Source organism: Macaca nemestrina, chromosome 6 (assembly GCF_043159975.1).
Source record: "Macaca nemestrina isolate mMacNem1 chromosome 6, mMacNem.hap1, whole genome shotgun sequence".
Taxonomy (NCBI): domain Eukaryota; kingdom Metazoa; phylum Chordata; class Mammalia; order Primates; family Cercopithecidae; genus Macaca; species Macaca nemestrina.
Genome location: NC_092130.1, coordinates 302,386 through 318,766, shown reverse-complemented (window position 1 = coordinate 318,766; position 16,381 = coordinate 302,386). Strand labels below are relative to the sequence as shown.

The 16,381-nt window shown below is 43.3% G+C and overlaps 1 protein-coding gene across 18 annotated transcripts in view; it reads left to right on the top strand.

Annotated features, from left to right (window-relative positions):
- The window catches only part of LOC105483957 (family with sequence similarity 153 member A), a 73,470-nt gene extending 57,732 nt beyond the window's left edge, over positions 1-15,738 (top strand). For 14 of the 18 annotated variants that reach the window (XM_071097933.1, XM_071097923.1, XM_071097929.1 and 11 more), the window contains 9 exons: positions 262-329; positions 415-511; positions 1,928-2,569; positions 5,540-5,692; positions 5,808-5,962; positions 7,707-7,777; positions 13,908-14,027; positions 14,175-14,344; positions 15,339-15,738. In XM_071097933.1, coding sequence (XP_070954034.1) covers positions 262-329; positions 415-499 — 153 coding nt within the window. In that variant the 3' untranslated portion in view covers positions 500-511; positions 1,928-2,569; positions 5,540-5,692; ... (3 more) ...; positions 14,175-14,344; positions 15,339-15,738. Of the gene's footprint in view, positions 1-261; positions 330-414; positions 512-1,927; positions 2,570-5,539; positions 5,693-5,807; positions 5,963-7,706; positions 7,778-12,323; positions 12,480-13,889; positions 14,028-14,174; positions 14,345-15,338 lie in introns of all 18 variants that reach the window. The other 4 variants (XM_071097925.1, XM_071097922.1, XM_071097927.1 and 1 more) reach the window with 4 other exon arrangements.
- Positions 15,739-16,381: the final 643 nt, after the last annotated feature.

Sequence of the window (16,381 nt, the reverse complement as noted above, 5' to 3'; positions counted from 1 at the left end):
GTCGATAAAACCCCTCCCCAACCCTCCTGCCCACTACCTTGGCGTTGCCCTGTTTACTGGCCCCCAGGCTGCAGCTTTGAATCTTGCTGAACAACTCTTCAGGGTCCAGGGAGGGGCTGGGCTGGGGTCGGATGAGCTGGACCCCACCATGCTGGAGGGACTCCCAGTGACATCTGGGTCTGCTCTGGGCACCCCCTGCCCAGATAGGACTTTTCCTGCACTGGCGTCTCTGGACAGACACAACTGTTCTCCTTCTCACAGATGTCAGCAAGTTCCTCCTCTGCACCTGCAGAAGAAGCAACAGAAAAGACAAAAGTGGAAGAGGAAGTGTGAGTGTGCGGCGGGCAGAATGAGGGAAGCAGACCCGTGCCCGTGTTCTTCATGGCTACGCTCACTTTCTTCTTGTCCCATCAGGAAAACCAGCAAGAAAACCAGGAAGCCCAGGAAGAAAACCTGGCGGAATGTCCTGAGCCGTTGGGACATTTTTAATATATTTTAGAGACCTCTGAAGGTAAGTGAAGGATGCCCTGAGACCATCCTCCAGGAAACAGACACCCACTCCAGAGCAGCCCCTGAGCCTGCTGGGCTGAGCCCTCCACAGGCTGCTTAGTGAGGGAGACACTGAGGTGCTGGTCGGGCCACCGTGTGCAGGATACCAGGGGCTGTGCACTGTGTTATTTGCTGCAGTGACACTTCAACTCACCAGCATCTCATTTGGGGGGACCCAGCTCTGTCCCCCCAGCCCCTTGAGGCCAACAGGGAGTATCACTAGTTCATCCTGAGGAGGACTAGGGTTGACCATGAATCGCCCCCAGTTCAGGCCTCCTGGGAAAGGTGTGAGAAGGATGGAGGTACCCCCAGGCTCCTTGTCACACGAGCACGCAGCCCACGCGGCCCAGTATTGCCCAGTATTGAGGCCAGCGGGCACTCAGTAGGTCCTGGCATCGAGCAGGGGACACGGCAGGATCCAAGAAGCACTGAAATGTGCCCAGTCCTAGGGGTCCTTCAGCCTCTGTGGGGGCCTGGGGACCTGGGGTGACCTCATGGCCCCATTTTTCAAGATGAGGTTGGAGGCTTCTGTATGTAGAGAGCACTGGCTTGGGTGTCAGTGATTCTGTGTCTGTGCCAAATGCCAACAAAACAAACCCCTGAAGACATTTCAGGGCCATGCTCACTTGGGAGGGGTTGAGGGCATGATTCAGGGAGCCTCTGTTTTTTAAATCTATTTTCCAATCTTGAAATCAGGCACACATATAAACGTGTGTTTGTGTGTATCTATACACTGTTTTTCACTCTTTCATATGTATGTCTTCTGTAACCCTATTATTATAGAATATACTAAAGTGAGAAATTTGTCTTACCAAAGCGTAATTTTAAAAATTACAATACAAAGACAGGTCTGGTGGGGATGTTAGAAAGACCAGGTCTTACTAGGCAATAACAATGACGTGCTCCAGGCAGCTGTGCATATTCAATGTGCAGCGCTTCTGTCTGGATGGCACAGAGGATCTGGGTGGCAAGGCAGGGTCACCACCCCCACCCTGTGTCATGAGACCTCCTGCTCCCCTTAGGGCCCAGGGCTCTGCCTGTTGATCCTGGAATCCTCAAAATTCCCCCATTTCTCTGTGTCTGTTTTACTCTCCAGGGAACCAGCCCCCTGAAGGTGCCTGTGTGAGCGCCCAGGTTCAGTTCTTCCTCCATGACACTTACAGACACTGTCTGTGGACAGATAACCCCTCAGCAGACAGCAGCACACAGGCCTCAGTGCCTTGGCATCTGAGTAGACCTGACTGTGGGGAGCTCAGGGGCCCAAGGTCACCTTCCAGGGCCCGAGGAGCTCTCTGAGACCTGCACGACCCCAGGGAGCCCCTCCTCCCTCCGCCTCTGTGCCTCCCCAGTGACCCTTGCACCTCTGTCTGTGTTGCAGATTCCACGAACACCAGGAAGGGGCCTGATGTGGGGATGTCAACTTGGCTCAGACTTGATGTGGATCGTGATTGTTTCAGGAACTGTGTTACTCCGAAAACTTTTATAATCTTTGCTTAATTTGTTTTTAAATATTTTCCTGGCTGGGCACGGTGGCTCGTGCCTGTAATCCCAGCACTTTGGGAGGCCGAGGCGGGTGGATCACCTGGGGTCAGGAGTTCGAGGCCAGCCTGGCCAAGGTGAAACCCCGTCTCTACTAAAAACACAAAAATTAGCTGGGCATGCTGGCGGGCGCATGTAATCCCAGCTACTCGAGAGGCTGAGGCAGGAGAATCGCTTGAACCTGGGAGGCGGAGGTTGCAGTGAGCCGACCGAGATCATGCCACTGCACTCCAGGCTGGAGACAAAAAAAAAAAAAAAAAAAAAAAAATTCTGACTTTAACCTCTGTTTTTTAGAGGGCAAAAATTGTTCTTTTGTTGTTTCTATTTTACATTTTTTTCCTGAAGTTATATTCCAATTGTTTTCATTCTTTCTGAAGTTTTGTTCACTCAGTTTTGAGTTTTTGTAACTTTGATAGACGACTTTTGTGCTTTCATTTTCTTAATTACTTTTACCTCATTTTTAAAACAAATCCATAGTATGGTAAGTTACATCAAGATGGAGTATTTTTGTTTTGTAGTGGTTGATATTCTGGATGTATTTTACATATATAAGTGTTAATGGCCTGGTGCAGTGGCTACCGCCTGTGATCTCAGCAGTTTGGAAGACCAAGGTAGGAGGATTGCTTGATCCCAGGAGTTTAAGACCAGCCTGGGCAACATAGTGAGACCTCATCCCTACAAATAAAACTTTTTTAATTAGCTGGGCATGGTGGCATCTGTCTGTAGTCCCAGCTACTTGGGAGGCTGAGGCAAGAGGATTGCTTGAGCCCAGGAGGTTGAGGCTGCAGTAAGCCATGACTGCACTCCAACCTGGTGACAGAGTGAGACCCTGTCTTTAAAAAAAAAAAAAAAAAAAAAAAAAAAAAAAAAAAAAAAAAAAAAAGTTTATTAATATCAGTTAGAAATCTAGTTGTTCATTGCAGAACTAAACCAGTTTATAGCAGACATGAGCACTGGGAGGGAAATGTTACGTTTTCACTCCAGGCCTTGAATCCTTAGCCAGCAGCTGTGTGTCCTTCAGGGTTCTGTGGTTCCTGGTCCCAGAGAAATCACTCGCTCCAATGTAAACGAGCGAAGAGTTCTTTAGGTGATGGCCGCTGGGCCCAGCTTTGCTGTTGTCTTTGCTGTCTCGTAAGCCTCGTGTTGCTCACGTTCAGTTGTGTGTGAGTGCACTGACTGTACCATGAGCTTCTCCAAGCACGTGCAAGCAATTTGAGAGGATGTTTTATCGGGTGGGTCAGGTGAGGGAGATAACAGGGCAAGAAGGAAAGTTATTAATTCACGTGAAACTACCAGCCCTTCATCGCCTAACTTGTGATTTACAGACACTGAGCACACTGCAGGTTGAGAAGGTGCTTGGTCCTTTTTGTAGCCTTACCCTGTGCTCTTTAGAGCTGTGAGTGTGCGACTTTTTCTCACCATTTTGTTTCTTGTAGATTGTTGTCCTTGATACTGGAAAACATTTTGAAGACAAGACTCTAGACTCTGAACAGTGGCCTATGCCACACTAGTTTATTGGAAAATGAGAAACTTACATTACTGACAAGCTTGGAAGATTTTTCTGTCCTGCAGTGGCCTGTGTTTCCCTGGTCTTTACCTTGCCACTCTGCTTTATTCTCTTTTTGTGTGGCAGTAGTTATGATGCCAACTTTTGGGGTTTCTTTGTCCTCTTCTTTTCTTCCTACCTGCTACCATTCAAATGGCCACTTCTATTAAGTGATGGAATTCAGGAATGTATTTCTGTGTATTAATCCTGATACGGTTTCACTCATCCCTCTGTTTAACGTTTAGGGTACAAAGTAGTCACCGGGAGGTGCCACTCAGTATACAGCACTGTGTTTAGAAATTGAGGGAGCCGTGAAATACTGACCCTCTGCTCTCTGAGACCTCAGCCAGGTGCAAAGAAGAGATGCAGAACCGCATTTCAGGTTGTGCTATGTACACCCAGCAGCACCAAAATGTGCCTGGGAATCATGGCGGTCAGAAATTTTGAGGCAGGTATGGCTGAGGCTTTATGAAAAAAGATGGGGTCTGTGCCAGGCCTTAGATGTGGGAGAAGGAGGATGTGTCAGGAAGCAGAAAGAGCATCACCAAAGTGCTGCTGTGGGGCATGTGGGCCGTGTTTGGGGAACAGCAGCGGCTTTGTGTGTCAGGTTTGCCGCACCTGTGGGAGGCTGCGTTGGTAAATAAGCCCCACGAAGTAGACTGGGGTCACTTAAATTAAAATTAAAAGTATGTATGGCTTTGAAGGCCAGCTGAGTGATATAAATAGAAACTATAAACAGTATCACATTTATTGAAGACAGCTTTTGCTGCCAAAGGAGTTTTTGAACTTTTTTGGATTGTGTAGTTGGTGGGTAAAGAATTATTGACCTAAATGTATCCGATCTTTGAGTGTTTTAATATGCTAGATTATTGGAGGTGAAATGGCTAAGTCAAAGGCGATGAGTGTTTTTGAGACTCTTAATGTTAATTGCAAAATGAACCTCTAAAAAGGCAGTGCCAGCTTAGACCATGACTGAGAGCTCTTGTTTTATCTTGTCCTGCTGAGCTGGGTGTTACAACATTGAAACCTTCTGCAGTGTGTTCTTTCTTTCTCTGTCTCCTCCCTTCATCCCTTCCTTTCTTTTACTTCTCTTAGGATAGGCTCATCTGTACTTTTCTGATAGAGGTAACTATTTGTCACACCATTTTCCGTAGGGCCTGCTGTCTTCCCATTCATTGGTGACAGCACATTTATCCTACCGTAAGCTTTGATAATGTGTCAGGATCTTTCTGTCCTGTCCTCTCAAAGAGGTTAAGTATTTTTTATAATGACTTATAACTAACTGAAGTTATAATAGTTTTCTAATGTCAAATATAAAAATAGGCTGGGTGCAGTGGCTCACGCCTGTAATCCCAGCCCTTTGGGAGGCCAAGGCGGGTAGAACGCTTGAGTCCAGGAGTTTTGAGACCAGCCTGGACAACATGGGGAAACCCCATCTCTACAAAACAAAAACAAAACAAAAATTATCCGGGTGTGGTGTTGCAGGCATGTAGCCCCAGTTACTCAGGAGGCTGAGGTGGGAGGATGGCTTGAGCCTGGGAGGTGAAGATTGCAGTGAGCTGAGATCACACCATTGCACTTCAGTCTAGGCAACAGAATGAGACTCTGTCTCAAAAAAAAAAAATATGTACACTTTATTGACTCATTTATGTCTGATCGGTATTTTTGATTACAAATTGTTTAGCCACTACTTTAAAGCTTGCTTTATTTTTTTCTGAATTTTATTGACTCATTTATGTCTTAGTCTTTTTTATTACAAATTATTTATTGTTTAATCACTACCTTAGAGCCTGTTTTATTTTTTCTGAATTTTATTGACTCATTTAGGTCTTAGCCCTTTTTATTACAAATTATTTTTTGTTTACTCACTACAGCCTGTTTTATTTTTTCTGAATTTTATTAAAGGATGATATTGATGATGATATGTCTTATGATGAACATTTAGAGATTTATTTTGAACAACTGGCAATTCCAGAAATGATGGAATAAAACATATGAAGTAGAAGGACTGGAACCTCCATAAAAAATACTTTGTTACCTGCAAGTGATCCTAGTCAGGTATGTTACAGTCTTAATGGCTTTTCAGAAATTTGACAGAAAATTACTATTGATCTCATTGGATGTTTACATCAATTTTAAGCCTTTGGTTTTCTTTTAACTCTGTTTTTTACAGGTATAAATTGACAAGAAATACCTGCACCTTTCCTCCTTCCTATCTTTCCCTTGCCTACAGAAAATTGAAAAGTAAAACAGTGGACATCTACATATTCTTCATTCAGATTAACAAGTTGCTAGCATTTGCCACCTTTGCATTTTCTTTCTCTTTCTGTAAGTACTTTCTTCTCTGAATCATTTGAAAGTAAGTTGCAGAGAGCATGATGTTTTACCCCAACACTTCAGCATTTATCTCTTGCGAATAATGACGTATTTCTACATAATTACAATTCTACCATCTAACTATAATACAGTAATTTAATGTACAACCCATATTCAGATTTACCTAATTGTCTCCAAAATGTTCTTTATTTTTGGTTTACACCCACAGTTTAATGAAAGATTAACCTTGCCTTTGGTTGTCATGTCCCTCTCTTCTTTTACTTTGGAGTAGTTCTTTCAATACATGAAACATTTTGGAAAATCTAGGCTCTTTGTTTTGTAGAGTGACCCATAATCTGATATATCTGATGGTTTTCTTCTTCTCCTGACTAGAATAGATTGAGCATTTTGGCAAGAATACCGATTGAACAGTGTTCTCATGAGTGGATTCAGATTAAACAGAGAATAATGCCTAATCCAGATGAGGCAGTGTTGGGTACTTATTGCCTCACACCGGGGGATGTTTGAGTCTGTTTGTCCCACGATTGATGAAGCTATGTTTCGTAATTTTGGTTGAGGTGGTGTCCACTGGACATCTCCTTGTGAAGGGAGCTTTCCCCTTTGTTCTTAGTCATCTGTGGGACGAGACATCAAAGCACTGTGAACGTTTTATTCCCCGGCAACCTTCATGAGCTGGTTTCAGCGTCATTGCTGAAGCCTCTTGGAAACATCGATTACACCTGTGGTTCCAATGGTGATTTTTCTCATTCCTTTTACATTGATTACCTGCCTCCTTCAATGAGGTAGATGTTGTCTGCTCCCCATGTTTTCCCCTTCAAAATGTTTAATTTTAATTTAAATGATTAATACAGCTAAGTTATTTCAACAGGCAAACGAAAACAGTAAAGTGTCAGTTTCACCCGGAAAATAACAGCACTGGTTGCTCATGGCTCACACTCTTCTGAAACGACTCAGGAAGAGCCTGAGGAAGGCCATGTTGTTTGTCTACCTGGGACTAATAAGTATAAAAATAGGATTCCTTTGTTCTTAAAGTCTACTTTTGACTTTACTTTTAAAATATAATTTCTTTGGTATGATTAAGCTCATGCCTGTAATCCTAGCATTTTGGGAGGCCAAAGAAGGAGAATTGCTTGAGCCCAGGAGTTTGAGACCAGCCGAGGCATCACAGGGAGACGACACCCCCACACACATGCCCCGGGAGTGGTGGCATGCAACTATGGTCCCAGCTACCTGGGAGGCTGATGTTGGAGGATCATTTGGGCCCAGGAGGTGGAGGCTGCAGTGAACTGTGATTGTGCCACTGCACTCCAGCCTGGGTGACAGAGCAAGACCCTGTTTCACAAAAGAAGAAGAAGAGACCATCTGTTAGTCGTCTTGATTTTTGTAAAATGTGATATGTGATGGTTGATAAGCTTTATGCATATGTCAGTCTGTGGCCGTTTAATTTTGAACTAAGGGCTTGTTCTATTACAGCACAGTAATCATTTTACTAATTAGTGACTATTTGTCATTGAAAACAATACATTTAGTTTTAATACAGTTGAGTACTCACATATTTCTGGGGAAACTTGGTCAGGACATTTCAACTGAGAATTGTCAGGCACCTTCTCACTGATAAGCGTGCTGCTCGGTGGTGCAGCTCACGTACAGATGACTCCCTTCATGTAATTTAGTAGGAAAATAACAGAAATACTTGTATATAAAGTAAAGCAAAATTCTGGTTATTGAATCACAGCACCTACTGAAGGAAGTTCTCAAGTTCTGATTGAGTTCTAAAAGTTTTTTGAAGATTGGAATTCTTCATATGTAAGTAAAAACAATTTCTGATGACCCATTTCTAGTCCATCTTCTAAAGAAGTATTTAATCTAGGCCGGGTGCGGTGGCTCACACCTGTAATCCCAACACTTTGGGAGGCTGAGGCAGGTGGATCATGAGGTCAATAGATCAAAACCATCCTGGCCAACATGGTGAAACCCCATCTCTACTAAAAACACAAAAATTAGCTGGGCATGGTGGCACATGTCTGTAGTCCCAGCCGCTTGGGAGGCTGAGGCAGGAGAATCACTTGAACCCGGGAGGTGGAGGTTGCAGTGATCCAAGATTGCACCACGGCACTCCAGTCTGGTGACAGAGCGAGACTCCAACTCAAAACAAAGACAAACAAACAAAGTATTTAATCTGAGCTGGGCATGATGGCTCACTCCTGTAATCTCAGCACTTTTGGAGACCAAGGCATGAGGGTTACTTGAAACCAGGAGTTGGACACTAGCCTAGGCAACAAAAGCAGGACCCCATCTCCACAGAAAACTTAAAAATTAGCTGTGCAGGAGGCTGAGCTGGGAGGATCACTTGAGCTTAGGAGTTGGAGGTTACAGAAAGCTGTGATCATGCCACTGCACTCCAGGCTTGATGACAGACAAAACTAACAAAGTGTTTAACCCATAAGATGACCACATTTATAGGCGCCTCCTGGCAGTCTTAGCCTGGAGCCATGAAGGAAGACAGCATGTGAAGGCAAGTGCAGGCTGGCCTCCGGCCGCTGAGGATCAGGACAGGATGTCGAGTGAACCTCTGCATCAAACTTTATTGCTTGGATCGGAAAAAAAATTCCTATCTGTAGATCAGCCTTAAAATACATCCTTCCATAAAATATTATCTTTCCCATATTTTGAGGCCATGCTATTGGTGCTACCTGAGGGAACAGTATTGTGTCCTTGATTTGATGAGATCAGTAGCTTGCTTATCTTACTGAATGACATCCACAGAACTCAGGAACCCACAGAACTCAGAAACAGAAGCTACATATTAAGTGAATTTGTATCTTACTTGTTATAATATTACTGTGTATAAGAAATAGAGATGGTGGGCCGGGCACGGTTGCTTACACCTGTAATCCCAGCACTTTGGGAGGCTGAGGCGGGTGGATCACGAGGTCAGGAGATCGAAACCATCCTGGATAACATGGTGAAACCCTGTCTCTACTAAAAAAATACAAAAAATTGTATAAAAAAATACAAGAACTACAGGCACCTGTAGTTCAAGCTACTCGGGAGGCTGAGGCAGGAGAATGGCGTGAACCCGGGAGGCGGAGCTTGCAGTGAGCGGAGATCTGGCCGCTGCACTCCAGCCTGGGCGACAGAGCAAGACTCTGTCTCAAAAAAAAAAAAAAAAAAAGATGACCAGGTGCTGTGGCTCATGTCTGTAATCTCAGCACTTTGGAAGGCTGAGGCGGGCAGATCACAAGGTCAGGAGTTCGAGACCAGCCTGACCAACATGGTGAAACTCCGTCTCTACTAAAAAAATACAAAAATTAGCAGGACCTGGTGGCATGCACCTGGAATCGCAGCTACTTGGGAGGCTGAGACAGGAGAACTGCTTGAACCTGGGAGGCAGAAGTTGCAATCAGCCAGATGCCACCACTGGACTCCAGCCTGGGTGACAGAGCAAGACTCTGTCTCAGGAAAAAAAAAAAAAAAAAAAAGGAAATAGAGGGTTTTCCCCCAACTGACGTCAGCTGGGGGGAGTTTCTGGTGCTTGGTGCTATCAGGTGTTGAAAGTGCTCCCTACCTAAAAAGGAAAAATCTCAAAAATGAAATTATCAAGGGAATTGTAGGTATCAGCTTTATATTTGTATAAGTTATTATAGAGTTGGATTTTAAGAGTTTTGCCTGCTTCAGACTTCTCCCATTGTGTGTTTTTTTTTCTTTTACGTATATCTTACTACCTATTATTTCATAAACATTATTCACCTATTAGAATCTGTCATTGTACTCTGCTGCATTTCTTCAGTGGTCAGGACCATCCATGGGTTCCCCACCATCCAGCATTTTCTTCTAATACTGTTATAGTTTTACTAATTCTGCTGTGAGTTTTGCATGTGGGTTACTTTTTTCTCACTCAGACCCACTTTTCCAGTATTTACTAAAAGAATTCTTACTTTTTTGCTTTATTCTGTACATCTCTGTTTTGCACACATTAGATTTTAAATTTTAAATTGTAAAGTATATGTAACATAAACTTTACCAGCTAATCATTTTAAACGTACAGTTGAGTGATGGTAAGTACATTTTTCAGGGTGGTTCTGTGTTTTGGCTTCTTTGGACCACATTGAAAGAATTGTCCTGGACCACACATAAAATACACTAACACTAATGATAGCTAATGAGCTTCAAAAAGAAAAAAGCTGTATGCATACATCTCATATTTTGTTTTGACATGAGCTTTGGTGGACACATTTCAACCCTAGCAGTCAGATCTAAGATTCCCAGTTGAAAGGATTTCCCCACTTAGTTCTTCGAATTAATCAACCCTGCTGCCTTCTGGCCTCCAGGGTTTCTGGTAAGGAACCTACTGATAGCCGGGCATGGTGGCTCACGCCTGTAATCCCAGCACTTTGGGAGGCTGAGGTGGGTGGATCATCTGAGGTCGGGCGGTTGAGACCAGCCTGACCAACATGGAGAAACCCCATCTCTACTAAAAATACAAAATTAGCCAGGCGTGGTGGCGGGTAACTGTAATCCCAGCTACTCGGGAGGCTGAGGCAAGAGAATTGCTTGAACCGGGAGACGGAGGCTGCAGTGAGCTGAGATTGTGCCCTCGCAACAAGAGTGAAACTCCATCTCAAAAAAAAAAAAAAGACGGTCTCAGTCACCCAGGCTGAAAGGGCTCAAGCAGTCCTTTCACGTGAGCCTCCTGAGTAGCTGAGATTGTATGTGCACACCACCCTACCAGCTTTTCATCTTAACTATGATTTTTTCATAGAGACAGGGTCTCACTGTGTTTCCCAGGCTGATCTTGAATTCCTGGCCTGTAACAACCCTTCCACCTTGGCCTCCCAGAGCACTGAGTGTACAGGTGGGAGCCCCCATGCCAAGCCTTGGATATTTATAATGTCTTAATATTTTAAATCAAACTTGGGAAGTTTCTTAGATTTTCATTATTTCTTCAGATGTTCTTTTCTTCCCTCTGTTCTGTGATTCTTATAAACTGATTTGGTCCACTTGATGCTGTCCCACAGGTCCCTTAAGCTCAGCTGATGTTCCTGCAACCATTTTCCTTCTGTTTCTGATACAGGATTATTTCAATTGTTTTGTCTTCAGATTTGCTAATTCTTTCTCTGCTTGGTCAAATCAATCCCTTCTAGTAATTTTTTTTTTTTTTTTTTTTTTTTGATATGGAGTCTCACTCTGTAGCCCAGGCTGGAGTGCAGTGGCGCAATCTCTCTGCAACCTCCGCCTCCCAGGTTCAAGCGAATCTCCTGCCTCAGCCTCCCAAGTCACTGGGACTACAGGTGCCGCCACCACACCTGGCTAATTTTCATATTTTTAGTAAGACACGAGGTTTCACCGTGTTGCCCAGGCTGGTCTTGATCTCCTGACCTCATGATCTGCCCACCTCGGCTTCCCAAAGTGTTGGGATTACAGGCGTGAGCCACCGTGCCTGGCCCCTTCTAGTAATTTTTTTTTTAATTTCAGGTATTTTAATTTTTAATTGCAAAATACTTTTTGATTTCTTTTTATAATTATCTCTTTATTGAGGTTCTTATTTTGCTCACAGGTAATTTTCCTTTAGTATCCATGTCTTTCTTAAGCTCTTTGGGCATCTTTAAGAGTTGTGGTTAAGTTTTTGTCTAATAAGTATGTATCTGAGTATCCTCAGGTATATTTTATATTCACTTACTTAGTTCCTCTGAATGGGCCATACTTTCCAGTTTCTTTGTGTGCCTTGTGATTTGTTTTTGTTATAAACTGGATGTTTCAAACTTAATGTGATAACTCAGGAAGTCAGATTCTCCTTTTACTCCAGGTTTTCCTTGTTTTGAGATGGAGTCTTGCTCTCTCACCAAAGCTGGAATGCAGTGGTGCAATCTTGGCAAGAATTCAGGATTGATTCTCTGGAGCCAAAGGAATTGTTGATAAATTCTGTGGAGGAAATGAGGGTTACTGGAGGGAATGTTTATTAGAACTGTTTCACTAAGAGTCTGATTTTGACATACAGATGTAAGAAGTCACAGTTAATTTTTTTTTTTTTTGGACTTAACTTTGGAAGTGAAATGTTATCTTGTTCAGTGTAGTGAATTTTTTTAAAAATAAAAATACTTAGGAGAGGTGGATCTTCCTTTCTGGATTGTTCAGGACTTTTGAGAGTATGACTGAAGTTGAAGAGTAACTGACTTATTTATTAAACAGAGGAACAAGACTGAATCATGGAAAAATGATCTGTTATTCAGAAGTTTTATTTTGGTATAAGTTACAAAGTTTTATTTGCATTCACATTACTGGATCTAGGGAAGACTTAATAAAAAGCTGAGTGTATTTCCTGAGTTGAAATTGTAGGTGTGTCTTGTGACAGTTTGTAAGAAAGACAAGTGGAGTCTCCTCTGCTTCAGCAAAGCTGCTTGAACACGAACCTTCCTGAAACTTTCATGCACGTTGGTGGGAGCGTCCCTGAGCGTCACACGGATTTTCAAGGATGTGTCTATTCTGTAAAGTAAAGTGCTGTTACGCTGTAAGTTTCAGGAGGCAGGAGTTTTTCTCTTTTGCTTATTAATATGTCACTGGTGGTTAAACAGTATGTAACACAGAGTAGGTGTTCAGTAATAATGAAAAAATAAAATGTCATTTCTGTGTTGTTTTAATTTGGATTTATTAGTAAGGGCAACATATTTGACTATTAGTTCTGATAATTAAAAGCTAGTGAGCATTAAGGAAAGAAAAGGTTCTGCGTGGACTCTGAAGGTCGTCTCTATCAATTTGAGATTGAATGGGAAGAATAGTTTTGTTGACGTCCTTTAGCTGTGTTATGTGTTATGAGTACTTTTTTTTTTTTTTTACTCAGGCAAAAGAAAATGTGTGTGTGTTAAATACAGTCAGCCCCCTTTATCTGTGGGTCCTGCATTCTCACTTTCTGGCAACCTCAGATCAAAAATACTCCAGAAAAAAAGGATGGTTGCATCTGTACTGAACATGTACAAGCTTTTTTTCTTGCCATTATTCTTTATGCAATAAAGTATAACAACCATTTATGTAGCATTTCCATTGTATTAGGTATTGTGAGTAATCTAGAGGTCATTTGAAGGATATTGGAGGGTGCGTCCAGGCTGAAGGCAAGTACTATGGCATTTTACGTCAGGGACACCTACAGATTTTTGTGTCCAGCCATGGATCCTGTACAGTTTAACATTTCCACACGCTGAGGGTGTGATGGGTCTGGGTTGGGTTGGGCCCCCATGTTCAAGGAAGTGTGCCCATCATGATTGTAGACCCTTGTCGTAAACTTTGGATATGTCTATTTTGATATTAAAACATTTTCAGATTAAGTCTGAAAATGCCAATATATTATTATTTTAAAATGGAATTGAGAAGTCATTATCATAATAATAGAATTCAGTATTAGAACTTTCTAATAGTAGAAAGGAAGTCTATTTATTTATTTATTTATTTATTTATTTATTTATTTTTTGAGACGGAGTCTCGCTCTGCCGCCCAGGCTGGAGTGCAGTGGCCAGATCTCAGCTCACTGCAAGCTCCGCCTCCCGGGTTCACGCCATTCTCCTGCCTCAGCCTCCCGAGTAGTTGGGACTACAGGCGCCCGCCACCGCGCCCGGCTAGCTTTTTGTATTTTTTAGTAGAGACGGGGTTTCACCGTGTTTGCCAGGATGGGGAAGTCTATTTATTTTATAAAATTGTCAGTTCATCTTAAGATCTAATAGTCTTTTGCAATTAACAGCAACTTAATTCAGACTACCTCAAAAGAAGAATTTAACATTGATTTTTGTAGGAAAAAAGCAATTTTAAAGTAGTCTGGGAAAACTTAGGTAAGTTGTCCTTAATCCTGACTCTTAATTTGTGGCTAGAAGTGGCAATGATATGAACATAAGTTGTGCTATTTATTAATTTATTGCTTTTCATAAATCAGCCCCTTTTATGTAATTAGGTAAAAAGAGAAAAATACATTCTTGATTTTGGTGACTAGAGTTGTGGACGCCGGAAAGCTCTGCCACTAAGATTGATGAACCAGACGCATGTCACTGGCCAGTCACAGATTCTTAATGCCGTAAGTATGAACATATAGTTTAAAAAAAAAATCTGTTGATAGAATACATCGTCTTATGAAATGAAAAGATTTGGTTAAGGAGTTTTTGAACAAATTTCACATTACACTACTGGCTTTACTAAATCTGAGTCTTGTATTTCTGAACAGGGCACCGTGGCCTGGCACTGTCACGTTTTCCAGGGAACCTGCCCGAGCTCCTGCAGAAGCTGCTCCTCGGGACTATGGAGTCCCTTAGCTGGTAGGCCCTTCTTTAGTCACCACAGGATGCCTGCTGTTCATGAACAGGAAGGAGAGGATGGGCTTTGAATAAAACACAGGTAACTAAGTTTCCCAACTGCTTTTCTTTGATTAAGATTTCAGTCTTGGCTGGGCATGGTGGCTCACGCCTGTAATCTCAGTATTTTGGGAGGCCGAAGTGGGCAGATCACGAAGTCAGGAGATTGAGACCATCCCTGGCCAACATGGAGAAACCCTGTCTCTACTGAAAAAATACAAAATTAGCCGGGCGTGGTTGCGCATGCCTGTAACCCAGCTACTCGGGAGGCTGAGGTAGGAGAATCACTTGAACCCAAGAGGTGGAGGTTGCGGTGAGTGGAGATCACGCCATTGCACTCCAGCCTGAGCAACAAGAGCAAAACTCCTTCTCAAAAAAAAAAAAAAAAAAAAAATCCTCCGAGTTGCACATGGCTTGTCCGCTTGTCCCTGCTTGGCTACAGACTGTGTGCTCAGTCTGCTCCTAGGACCTTTACGCAAGTGTCTGGCCTGCATCAGTGTGAATGCTTGTTCTTGGAATGCTTGCCCACAGCTGCCCTGGGTTGACTTCTTTTGGGAAGCTCTCGAGTAGCTGGGATTACAGGCATGCACCACCACGCCCGGCTAATTTTCTGTATTTTTAGTAGAGACGGAGTTTCTCCATGATTTTCATTTTTTAAATGCTTTTTTGAGATTTGTTTTGTGGCCTGAAATGTGGTATATCCTGGAGAATGTTTTGGAAGCTGATGAGAAGAACGCAGGTTCTGAAGTTGGTGGGTGAAATGTTCTGTAATTACCTGTCAGGTCCCTCTGACTTCTATTTTGGTGTGTAAGTCTGGTCTTCGTTGCTTTTCTGCCTAGAGGGTGTGTCTGTTGCTAAGAGTGGGTGTTGGAGTCCCCAGCTATTGTTGCCTGTCTCTGTTTTTCGATGACTCTTACTTTAATAACTGGGGCTCCTGCGTCAGCTGTGTTTACATTGACAGCTGTTCCACCCTCTTGCTGAATTGATCCCTTTATCATTTTATAATGACCTTTATTTTCTATTTTTGTGCTTTGTAGACTTAAAGCCCATTTTGTGTGACAAGCATAGCAGTGGTGACTCCTTTCCTTTCTGATCTTCACCGAACCTCGCTTCTTCACATTTACCGAAATGTCTACTTAGAGCCACGGCACCTCTTTGAATTGTCACATCTACTGCATGGTGATGGTAGATTTCCTTTTCATCTGTACTCTGAAGGAATCCGAAACAGGCATTTTTACAAGTCTAGGAAGGAAACATAAATCTATGTGTCAAAAGAATGAACATAGAAAATAATGTGTCCTGGTTAACAAAAGTTCTCATTGTAAACTGTTATGCACAAGATTATGGAATTTTATGTGCCATAAATGAAGTTGTCTTCATTTGTCTAAAACTACTTTTAAAAATTACATGTTACTTTAATAAAGGTATTTTTGAGAATTTGGTGACTTCTTATTTCCTAGACCTCTTTAATTTCATATTAAATTCCAGCATATTTTGTTTTTGTATTTGGCTTTCACATCATAACTTAGTTTATAATTAAACATTTTGAATGGATCTAATGGATTGTGTGGTTGTCTAAATGTTGAGTCTGAAGACCTCAAGTGGGCAGGAGCTGGGCAGGGGGAGGATCACGGTGCAGGCAGGACCAGGGTGCAGTGTGGATGGGCTCCAGTAGGAGCGGGGTGCTGGTGGGGCAGGGGTGGGTGTAGGTGTGGGGGGCGTCAGAGCACGGTGCTCCTGGGAGTGGGGTGCTGGTGGGGTGGGGCACAGTAGGAGCAGGGTGTGGGTAGGAGCAGGGTGTGGATAATACTGAGGTGCTGGCACGGCAGGGTGTGGGTAGGAGCAGAGGGCGTGTAAGATTGGGCTTCTGGCGAGGCGCGCGTGGGTAGGATGGGGTGCTGCAGGACGGGTAGCAGTTGGGTGTTGGCGGGGCGGGGCGTGCTTAGGACCGGGACGCGGGTGGGTGGAGAGTGACGGCAGGGCAGGGCGTTGGTAGGAGCGGGGTGCCAGTAGTATGTCCAGAATGGGTGGGTTCTTGGTCTCGCTGACTTCCAGAATGAAGCTGCAGACCCTCGCGGTG